Source organism: Photinus pyralis, unplaced genomic scaffold (genome assembly GCF_008802855.1).
Source record: "Photinus pyralis isolate 1611_PpyrPB1 unplaced genomic scaffold, Ppyr1.3 Ppyr1.4_LG7, whole genome shotgun sequence".
In the NCBI taxonomy this organism is placed as follows: domain Eukaryota; kingdom Metazoa; phylum Arthropoda; class Insecta; order Coleoptera; family Lampyridae; genus Photinus; species Photinus pyralis.
In genome coordinates this window covers 7,265,744-7,277,394 of record NW_022170738.1, presented here as the reverse complement: position 1 = coordinate 7,277,394, position 11,651 = coordinate 7,265,744, and the positions used below count along the sequence as shown (strand labels likewise).

General features: G+C 35.1%; 2 protein-coding genes across 3 annotated transcripts in view; both read left to right on the top strand.

Annotated features, from left to right (window-relative positions):
* The first annotated feature begins 6,929 nt into the window (after nucleotides 1-6,929).
* Nucleotides 6,930-9,925, top strand: LOC116176660. 2 transcript variants are annotated; one of them, XM_031495380.1, is made up of 8 exons: nucleotides 6,930-7,285; nucleotides 7,338-7,477; nucleotides 7,531-7,608; nucleotides 7,870-8,079; nucleotides 8,207-8,342; nucleotides 8,393-8,628; nucleotides 8,682-8,844; nucleotides 8,902-9,925. In XM_031495380.1, the coding sequence occupies exons 1-8, from the start codon at nucleotides 7,102-7,104 to the stop codon at nucleotides 9,372-9,374; spliced, it is 1,620 nt and encodes a 539-aa protein (XP_031351240.1). In that variant the 5' UTR covers nucleotides 6,930-7,101; the 3' UTR covers nucleotides 9,375-9,925. The 2 variants fall into 2 exon arrangements, with proteins under 2 accessions (XP_031351240.1, XP_031351241.1); XM_031495381.1 differs by lacking the exon at nucleotides 7,870-8,079.
* A 33-nt stretch (nucleotides 9,926-9,958) lies between these two features.
* LOC116175587 overlaps nucleotides 9,959-11,651 on the top strand; it is a 1,927-nt gene continuing 234 nt past the window's right edge. The window contains exon 1 of the mRNA XM_031493776.1: nucleotides 9,959-11,097. Within this exon, the coding sequence (XP_031349636.1) occupies nucleotides 10,039-11,097 (1,059 nt within the window). The 5' untranslated portion in view covers nucleotides 9,959-10,038. The remainder of the gene's footprint in view (nucleotides 11,098-11,651) is intronic.

The following is an 11,651-nucleotide window of genomic DNA, read 5'->3' as shown; positions in this document are numbered from 1 at the left end:
AAAAACAGGTTGCTTAACTTCGGGGATCGAACGAGAACCTTTACCAATCCCAATATTATTTATTTACGTTATAGACATGTTACATTAATATATAAATGATTTGTACACATTGTGTTGTAACTCGATGTTTTCAATGTGGTGGTGGCATCGTGTGCAACAGTTGCAGAACCTTTTCTTAAGAAAAGGATGAGAATTTCGCGATTTGTGGCTTTGAGCACTTTTTAAAAGATCGTTAAACAAGTTTCGCATGCTTGACGGAAAATGCATCAAGATTACAGATGGAAAATGGTTGATGTGTTAAGCAAAATATGCACAAAACAATAGAAGGAATTTTGTACCAATAACAAAACCGACCGTAATTAATAATTGTTTAAGATATAACATCCAAATTACATTGAATTCTGTAAAAGGTCAAGAAAAATTTTCTTGTGGGAATTTGAACAATTTAGTGTTTAGTAATAAAACGGAACATTCAAGAAATTATAGCAGTGTATTTTAGGCATAAAGGACTGTCAAAAACGTTTTTTTCCAAAGCACCCGTACACCAAATTTCCGCACGATCGGCCACTTTCAAAAAAAGTTATAGCGCACACGGACGGACAGACGGTTAGACGAACGGATGGGTGGACAGATGGACAAAAATTAAAAGCTAAGTATAAAAACTATCTAGGGATCTTAACTAAGAGTTCTAGTACATATAGACGAACGGGTGGACAAAAGGACGGACATCCACACAAAACTAGAAAGGATCTGAGGATCCTTAATAAGTGCAGTAAAACGATTGATTGTACAGTAGAAGAAGTAGACTGAGTGTTTGTGAAGCTATTCCAATACACTGTGCCTGCAAATCAGATGAAACTTGCAGCAAATTGTATTCTTGGCTTGCAGTAAATCGATTCTCGGATTAGGGAAAATTTTCTTCTTTAAAGGTACCTGATGCTTGGTATCTACTTTTGCAGTTAATAAACTTAGTTTTATTTCTTTAAAAGAGCTTTCATTGCTTATTTTTACACATAATGTTTTCTTTTTATTTATTATTTCGTCAACTTATTAAAATTGCTTGATATGATTAATGTTTTTTAACCTTCAATTTTCAATTGTAAATTCCATTGTTTTGGATTCGAGCTTTGTTCGGCTCGACTCGAAAACAAACCGAGTCAAGCTGAACTGGTTTTTAGAACCGAGTTTCGAGCCGAGTTGAACATCTATAGTTACGAGCCCGACCGAGTTTTCAAAAAGTTCGGCTCGACTCCATCCTTAAATGGAATAATGGAAGCTGCACTTGCCCAAAGTAAAAATGATTGGCGGTAAAGCCTAATTTATATTGGGCCAGTTTACTGGCGGAAAGTACTTTCTGCCAGTAAACTTGCCAAATGTAAATTAGGCTTAAGCGAAAGAGGGGTCGCCCGTCAAAATCAAAGAATTCTTATGATATATAAGTACTAATAATAAGAATAAGATTCGATTCTAATGTATAAAATGTTTTAAAATAATTATTAGAGTTTACTGCACAAAATATGCTTTTTTAATGAACTAATGAGTGTGTTCTGTCTGATGTTTTCCATTACTTGTTTAAATTTGAACTTGATACTAAATTCTCCAACAAAAATTAGCACACAATCAGCAGAATATTCTAGTTAAGTTACAGTTATCTAGGAAATTTGATTAACCACAAAAAGAAAGGCATAAAAGTGGCAGTTTGAAAGAATAAATGGACATGTCAAATACCTACAATAGTAAAAGACATTTATTGCAAGAACGCAGAGTACGAGGTATTACCTGTACTTTGCATGTAAAACGGAAAACCCCCAAAATTTTACACATTCACCAGGTTGCGAGTAACAGGACACTATGAGATGGAGTCGACCGCCTCAAAGCACAATTTATATTGCGCAAGGGTTAGGTATATTAGAACTTATTCAAACTTGGCGCCGGGAGAAAGCTTTCCGAAGCTTTTCCCTATACTTTCAATTAAAAGCGGAAAAGCGCAGAGCTTTCCCTCGAAGTTCAAAAGGTCATGGAAATACCTTTCGGGAAAGCTCTCCGATTAGGAGCGCATAAGCGAAAGGAGGCAAGGGAGAAAGTCGAGAAAGCTTTTCCGAGTTAAAAAGGGCTGCCATTAGTTCGAGTGAGATGCCGTGAGAAATCGATACATTCACGTTTTACTACTGAAGCGCCATTCTCTTGCATGTACTGTAATGACATTTTTCTAGTTACAGAGTAGGATAGCTTCCACTATCGTGTTTTCTAGCATTTACAAGGAAATAGTAGAACTTTGGAAAGAAACTGTAAGGAAAATTTCAACATTTTTGGGTCATTTAAAAAGTTATCCGCTCCTGAAGGTTACAGGAAAACGATATGGACTTAATTTTAGTTCCAACCGTGGTTCTTAAAATCTCAACTCTTCTTTGCAGGGATTGATACTGGACCGAAACAGAATCGAAAGTGGATCAAAACCATTTTTATGCAAAATAGAGCACTAATTATAGAAGAAATGTCATTTGTATTTAACACTCGTAGAATATACAAATGTCCCACAATTAATTAATCCACAGATGAACACAAAGAATAATTAATCTAAAGAGCATCTTTGGTACCAGACTTGCCAGGTGTCATCATTAAGTGTAATTCTGTAGCCTACGAAAGTATAAATACATTAAAAAATTCGACTTTGGCTCCAAAAATTTGTTCGAAACTATTGCTTTGGTTCTCCTAAACTGTATAGTCCCTAATCTAAAGCAAAAATTCGGGTTTTAAAATAGTTCGCTCGATTTAAGTTAACTTACGTAGTCTACTAGAAATTTATCAAATAAAAATGGAATGGAATCCATACTACTTCTAGTATGTGGTCCTAAAAATCTTGTTCGTCGAAATTTTTGCTTTGGTTAAAATTCAGGTTCTAAAATTGATCCCCCGATTCTGTCTGCGTAGTCCACCAAAAACTTATTTAACAAACATTTGACTTTTGGATCCAAAAGGATGTTAGAACGTCTAGGATTAGGTACTGAAAATCTGATCGAAGCTGTTGCTTTGATTCTCTTAAACTGCAGTATTTAGTAAAGCAGAACTCGAAAAATAAACTCGTAATCTGATACAATCGAGTTGTTGCTGTAGTGATGAACGCTGCACCTGAGGTTTTGGACTCAGAAGTATAATAAATTAGAGCATCCTGCAGTTTTCTGGAAATTGGGTAATTGAGTATTTTGCATTTGAGTGTGGAAAAATACACTGCATTTGCTTTGGATGGACAGCAGACAAGCAGTGGTTTAGAGTTTGAAAGGAGTAGAGAGCCGGGGATGAACGGGATGGTGCAGAGAGGGTCTGTTTGAGAAGATGTCTAGGGGACGTCTTGGGGAAATGAGATCGTGGATGCTGTTTTCGGCGACTTGTAAGAGGCGATTTTCTCGGTGATGTTATTATTTATTGCAACGTGAAGCAACGTTGACTTAAACAAAATACTTGAGGTATTCCCGAAGCTGATTTGCATCCATTAATGATGGTTTGAAAGGTGCTATTTCAATGAAGGCGAAGAGTCTGCCCCAACCGATTAATTTTTTCAGGATCGCATCGAATTGATTTCATAAACTCGCGACCCTTAAGCTAAATCTGCAAATTGATAATTTTGTTGAAAATTGTCGTCTTAATCAAATGGTTCTCCTGAATTTGAAACAATTTATACGTTATTCAAGTTCAATACTCCTGTCCGAAAAGAATCTTGCAATCGCTCGACCATTTGTCACGAGTAGGTAAAAATAATTTAGCTTAGCAATCTGCGGGCTGATAAGAAGTTAATCTCGAACGATTCGTGCCAGTTTTGGTTGACATTATATTACCTTTATGCAATAATTGCAAATTAAACGGATTACCCTATGGTTTTTTTTTTTAATTCTCACCTACTTGGCAGTAAATGTGGCAATGTAAAGTTGCCGCAAATGACCATACAATCGAAATAAGATCCGAATAATACGAAACAAATTGTATTTATGCAACGAGCATACGTTTCGCACGAACTAGCTATAAATGTATGTAAGCACAAGATTTTCATTTCTTTTTTTGACATTTGGTTTGGAAAATAACCTTTGTAGCCTAGGTAACCATTTCTTAAGACGATTTCCAGAGACATAAAAATCCCTAAAGATGATAATGCGCCCCCATCATTCAATTTGCTAACTAGTAGAATCAAAACAAGTTTTACACCCTCCACACAAGGATTCCACCTCCCAATGAATCGGGGTTGATCTAGTGTATTTGTTTAGTCGCCTTTTACGACACGCAGTGCCTTCTGCGGTAGGAGTATTCTTTCCCGCCCCTACACGGGTAAACATTGGAAATACTCAAAGAAACTAAAGGCGAAATCGTTATCAAGAAAAATCCAACAAAGCTTTGCAATTAATGGTTACATTTCAATGTACAGAGTGGTTCAAATTCGTTACTCACCATTGGGATCTCCATAACAGTGTAGATTAAATGGGGACAACGTTGCCCCTTTTTGACTAAGAAACCACAGACATTTTTTATAAACCTTTGAAAATACTGAGGTGTCACCGAAAAAAAAAACTGAAAATTTCAAGTTTCACTTTCTTATTTCTTATGGGCGCCATATTAGATTTTTACGGAATGTGATAGAGGACAAAAACAGAAATTCGTTTGAACGAATCTCCATCACAGTCATCTTGATTCAGTAAGATATAGTTACCCGTGGATGTTAAATGAACTGAAAACTAAAACTGCACAACGGATTATTAAAAAACCGACGCTTTCTGAAATCTTCAAGTCAGCAGAAAGTTATTACAAAATAAGCGAATTTATTTCACGATGGAGTGATTTTATATCAGGATCTTTGGTTACAGCAGCATAGTATTTACTCTGTTCCAGCAATTACTTTCGGACTTATACAATTCCACCAGTCGTACAATTTATTCGAAAATTCGAGCCTTTAATTTCAACACCCCGTAGAGTTTCTGTGATATGCAGTGCCTAAACGGCTCTAAGCTCTAAGCTTTAATATCTCAAAAATTCTACTTTCATAAAATTCGAAAAAATTAATCCAAATTTGGAGCTACCGTTACAGTATCTAAAATGGACAGTCATCGTATACGGTGAAACAAAATTAAAATTTTGCAGCCGTTGTCACCTTTTTAATAATTTTTGGCTGGTTCTTATTAAGAAATATATCAATAAATAATTCATTCTGTCAAAAAGCAAAATACACATAAATTTTAGTGTCTTTCTTTAGTAACGAAGAGTCCCTAGCGATCTATGAAAAAAGCGACAAAATAAAATGAACTACCTTTCCTACTGATAAACGCTGTAAAAATTTTTTGTTGAAAATTCCACGAAACAACAGTTCCACAAAATGGTATTTTTTATTGCATGTAATTTTCTTGGGAAGAATTTGAAATTTTGCGATTCTTTTGGTCGATGGGCCAATTTTCCAAACGTTAAAAGAATAAGATAAAACCAAAGTAGTAAATTGTAGATGAATATACTAGGTACAGCTGGGTAGTAGGTTTGCTCTCTGATAGCATAGAATACACTATTCAGTTGCTCACAACTCCAAGTTTTGGTCGATTGACCCCTAAGATTTACTAAACATCTTTACTGTGTATTTAAATTCTATGTATCATTGTTGTCATAATGGTTTCCGGAAATCTTAGGCTCCAGTGAGTTTGAGATATAGGAGGAATTCTTATCTTAATAGAATTTGTGTTGCAAAGATCACAAGTAGTCTGCGATATAAAAATACAATTCTAGTGAGTCGATTTTTTAAGGACAGCCTAGACTCTCTAACACTCATGGAGTACAGTGATTGGATTTTAAAGAAAAATGATTGACTTCATTATTATGAGAAATTATCTAGATGATGCTCAAAATTCAATATGTGAGGATCCTAAATTTTTTTGGAAATTCGTCAATGCAAAGAAAAAGTGTTCTAGAATTCCTAGCAAAATGCACAACGGAAATGCTTTCTTTACTACACCCGAGTCGATAGTGAATGCTTTTAAGGATTATTTCGGTAGTATTTATACACCATGTCTACAAGATACATTTCCACCATGTGGTGGCACAGGTTCCATCAACATTTGTGCTCCAGAGTTGTCCGAACAGTGTGTACTGTCTGCAATTAACAAGCTAAAGAATAAAAACACTGCAGGATGTGATCAAATACCAAGTTTTTTAGTTAAAGACCTCTCAAGTGTACTTTATGTGCCGCTTACTATTATTTACAATTATTCACTAAAAACCTCTACTTTTCCAGACAAGTGGAAAGTCTCCAATGTTGTACCTGTGTTTAAAAGTGGAGATAAAGACGATGTGCGAAATTACAGACCGATTAGTTTAATCAATAATTTTGCTAAAGTATTTGAAATCATTTTATACTCTCATATATACTCATTAGTGAGGAGTCATATATCTGAAGTTCAACATGGGTTTATGATAAATCGCTCAACTGTATCTAACCTAGCATGTTTTACTCAATATGTGTCTAACATAATGAATGAACGTGGGCAAGTAGATGTAATCTATACGGACATAGCAAAGGCATTTGATTGCCTACCTCACGGTGTACTCATTATGAAACTACACCATTTAGGTTTTTCATATGATTTAATTCGTTTTTTTATTTCGTACCTCTGTAATAGGTCGCAACATGTTGTGTATAATAACTTCATTTCGCAGCCAATTTTTCCGAGCTCTGGAGTGCCCCAAGGCTCTAACCTTGGACCTTTATTGTTTCTATTATTTATGCACTGAAAGAAATTGCCAAATAGAATGTTTTAAGAACCCATGTATTAAAAAGAGAATATAAAAAAATTCTCATTTTTGCACCTGTAGTTCTTTTTTTTAGAAGGGTCTGTTTCACTTTAAGACTCAACTTATTGATGACGGCGTATTCTTATTTTAAGTTTGCGTATGCTGGAAATTAAGGATCCGTTCTTAAATAAAGTACGGCGGTTTTAAATCGTATTACTTATTCTTGTATTTATATTCTTGAGTCAGAAACCTCTGTTTGAAAAATAGAAAAGGGTTTCTTGTTCCAAGAATCGTCTTATGCGATAAGCGTAGGTGGGTACCTATTGTTGAAGTTAGTCAGCCATAATGAGCAGCAACAACAGCTTTGATGCATTTATTCCTATATTAGAAAATGATTCGCAATCTGAATTGTTTGAAAATATATTTGAGTGTACAATAAATAACACAAACAACGAATTTAACATAAGTGAAGTGCATGCATTACTGGCCAGTTGGGGTTTTAATGAAATCATTATTAAAAAGATATCAGGTAAGCGCACTAACGGTACGATATATTTGTCTCATGTTGCAATAACTTGTAGATGCTAAATTAAGCCTTTGGCACCTTTCGGTTATTGAGGATAGCGATATAGATGTGCTATTTCCTCTTAGCGAGCTTGCAGACCGAGTGAAGTTTAAAGCCTGCTTAAAGGGCTGGCGTCAAGGAAATAGTCATAGCAGGGTAAGAACTAATAAATAAATTATAAATTGAATACAAAGTACTGTATGTTTTAGGCATCAACTCCGTCGTGCACATCCTCTACGTCTACGTCATCGGTGGTAAATTCAGAGGAGGAGGGGGGACCCATTAAAGTAAGCATATTTAATATTTACCTATAAACTTATGAACGAAAATTTGACTAACTAACTAATAAGTTTTGGTGCATGTGATTATTACCTCTTTCAAGAGTTTCAAAAATTTTTTTGTTTTCGTTTTTTTCTTAGTTAACTTGTATCTCACAACACTGCACAAAGCCAAAACTTTTAAAAACTCAATCGTCTCTGGTTGTCCCTCCTCAGCGCAGCCGGAAGCGCTTCCTAGTTATTGGTCTTTCTTTAATTTAACATTTATAGAGTGTAGCAGAAATTTTAAAAGAATCCGTTAGAGGACAAAACATCCTACAAAAATTTTCGGAAATTGGCTCTCTTGCAGAAGAAGACAGAAAAGAAATAGTAAATATTATAGTCGAAGGGCATCTCTTCAGCCGCAAAAAAGGACTAGGGATTTTTCTTATTAATAAGTATGCTGAAGACATAGTGAAACAATTTCCTGGTGAGATTAAAGTAAGTGCGCGAAAATTAATTTCACACAACTAATTTTTCTGAAGCAAGAAACTTTTTGTTTTGCATTTTTTACCTGAGCATGACACTATATTTGTATGTATTAAATGAAATTGTTTTTTTATAATAGGACACATATTATGTACCAAGAAAACTCGGAGGACATCCAAAAGGCAAACTTTATGACAGAGTACGAAACTCCAAACATACGTTGACTAAAAAAGGTCTAATTAAAAATAACAAATCGCAGTCAGCAGCAGCTCAAGGTAACATAATTTGAAATCACGCAGGATAAGCAATGTTTTTAAATCTTTAGCGCCTAATACGCAACCTTCTACTCACTTACATTTAAATAACAAACAAGTTACGGAAGATGACAAAGAAATAAAGGCATGGCTAAAATATAATAAAGAAGACGATGATTGGGAAAATATTTTTAAGAAATGGCAAAGTACTTCCCATTTAAGGGTGCAAGAATGTCAACGACGCGTCTTTACAGAAATATTAGAAGATTGGCCACTGTATAAACACGCCACCAAAGGACATATATTGGTAGTAGTCCGAACCTTTTCAAGCTGTTTCTTAATGTTTAAATCTATTTTCAGATCGACTGTGACTTTGAACAAATTTTTCCCGGAAGATTAAATAAACTTTTCTATAAATGGCAAAACTTTGTAAAAGCAGCATTAGAAATCTACCCTTCCGCCATCAAAGACAAAAAAGGGATTGAACAGTTAACTGCAATAAGGAGAGATTCAGTTAATGAAGGTACGTTATAGAAACTAAAATATTTTCAAAATGTTTATTAACCCATCTGTTTTCTAGATTATAAGAATTACAAGTTAATTGAGCTGTTGCACTGTATATTGAAGCCCAGTTGTCGAATTAAAAAAGTTGACAAGAACATTTGGAAACCTAGCATTGTGGACTCGCAATTCAGTCAAGTGCAAGTAATCGCTTCAGTTGGAGATCTACAACGTAAGATAGCCGAAAGAAATGAAAAGTATCATAAGGTTGGACTAAAGGTTCAACCATTTATTATATTAATTCAGAATGACGGGATCAATTTCGAATATTATGTTTGGGTTGAATCAATGATTCATAAATTCGAAACGTTTTTAAAAGCGTTAGATTACTGTTTCAAAAATTTTCATTGTTTTAATTTTCAATACCCAAAAGAGTGTGAGCTTGTATGGACCTTTATTCAAAAGTTCTTTTTTGAAATTGATGCCGAGTATGACATTAATTGCCCCCAACTTTCAACAATAATAGCAACATTTAAAAATTTTGAGAAATAGGAATCTTTACTTAATAGATTTTAAGATGTTTATTTGTTACCTTTGCGACGAAAATTTTAATGAACCCGACCAGTTGCTTTCCCATATGAAGTTCTGCCACAATAAGCCATCTCTTTTCATTTGTAAGCAAGGTTGTTGTCCACAACAATTTACTAGGGCTTCCAAATTTAAAAGCCATTTGCAAACTCAGCACCGCATTTATTATATTATCTCTGAAACTAATAACAATACCAGTAATACTAATAATGACAGCGAAGAATTATTAGCTACGCAATTTCAGACGCCAGTCGTTTATAATTTATTAGAAAATGACTTGGACAAGCCTAGTCAAAGTAAAAGCATCAATGATCCAACTGGTGCCGCTATCAAAGATACCGATATTCATGTGTCTTGCGCTAAAAAGCTTAAAAATTCTGCACTTAAATTTACATTAGCTTTACATAATAAGTCTAACTTTAACCGTAATGATGTTCTAGATATTCAAAAACTTATCAGTAACACCATTATAGCAGATTTAGTAGATATATTAAAAGAAAACAAACATTCTGATAATAAATTATTCGAACAGATTTTAAATGATGTATGTGATTTGTTTGCATTTATAAAATCCGAGCACAAATTATTTAAATATTTGACCGATAATGATTTATTTAAATTTCCCTCAATGTACACTATAAATAATGAAATAGGTGAAGTTATCCACCATAATCGGCCCCTCCTAGGCGAAGAAAAAATTCAGGGCGTTATTATGCCTATGGCATTCCAGTTAAAAAAATATTTTGAACTCGATGGAATTTTTGCTCTTTATAAAGAAAATTTGCTTCAGTTAGAATCAAAATGTGTTCTAGAAAATTTTGTAAATGGAGAGCTATGGCAGAAAAAAAAATTGCAATTTGAAGAGAAGACTGTATTTCCTGTTTTTCTTTACTTTGACGATTTTGGCATTAATAACTGCTTAGGTCCCCATGCAACTTCGTTGTGTGGTGCTTACTTTTCAATTCCTATTGCTCCTTATCAGTTTCTGTCTAAACTTCAACACATATTTTTAGCAGGATTATTTAAAAGTAAGGACCTAAAAAATTTTGGCAACAGTAATGTTTTATATAAACTTATCCAAGAATTCAGTTTGCTGGAAAAAGAAGGAATCGAAATTCAATTGCAAGCGGGAACAACACAAAGAATTTATTTTATAGTATCTTTAATTATTGGCGATAATTTAGGGCTTAACGGAATATTGGGATTTTCTAAGTCTTTTAGTTGCACATTTTATTGTAGACTTTGTAAGCGTTCAATTGAACAAATGCGAAGTGATTGTACAGAATACAAAGATGCATTCAGAAACGTGAAAAACTATGAACACGATTTAAAAATTGTTCTCGAAAGTGCAAGAGTTAAACAGAGTGGTATAAAAGAGAATTCTATTTTTAATACTCTTCCTAGTTTTCATGTCACCCAAAATTTTTCTTTCGACATTATGCACGATCTACTAGAAGGAGTTTGTCATTATGACTTGTGCAAGTCACTTTTATATTTTATTGAAAAAAAGGTGTTTACCCTCGACATTTTTAACTGCCGAGTCCGCCTGTTTAACTACCAAGAAATTTACATTGGGAGCAGGTCTTCACCAGTGGATATGCATGACTTACAAACAAATCGTCTTAAAATGACCGCTTCTGAAATGTTAGTCTTTTGTCATCTATTCCCGTTATTTATTGGAGATCTAGTAAAAAATTATCAAAGTCCTCGTTTGAGATCGAAGGGACTTCAGCGCATTTTTGTGTGGCAGATCAGTATTCTATTAGCCACTTTCGACTCAACCATCAATAACAGATCTTGTCGAAGGCTACTACATTCACTAACCGCTTCCCACTTTCCCCGTGCACCCGCAATTCGCTTTTAAAGATTTGACTCCACCATCAGGAAGATCGTGTCGGGGGCTACCACATTTCCTTTGACGGTACCCCCTTCCGACGTCCCGTTCGCCCGCAATTCGCGATTGAAGATTTGACACCACCATCAGTGAGATCGTGTCGCGGGCTACCACATTCCCTTTTACGGTACCCACTTCCGACGCCCCGTTCACCCGCAATTCGCGTTTGAAGATTTGACTCCACCATCAGGAAGATCGTGTCGGGGGCTACCACATTCCCTTTGACGGTACCCCTTCCGACGTCCCGTTCACCCGCAATTCGCGATTGAAGATTTGACTCCACCATCAGTGAGATCGTGTCGCGGGCTACCACATTCCCTTTTACCGTACCCACTTCCGACGTCCCG

Coding starts and splice junctions, on each gene's coding strand:
- LOC116176660 (XM_031495380.1), top strand. CDS start 7,102: ATGAGCAGCAACAACAGCTTTGATGCATTTATTCCTATATTAGAAAAT. Junction 8,343..8,392: donor GCAGTCAGCAGCAGCTCAAG/GTAACATAATTT, acceptor TTAAATCTTTAG/CGCCTAATACGCAACCTTCT. Junction 8,845..8,901: donor GAGAGATTCAGTTAATGAAG/GTACGTTATAGA, acceptor TCTGTTTTCTAG/ATTATAAGAATTACAAGTTA.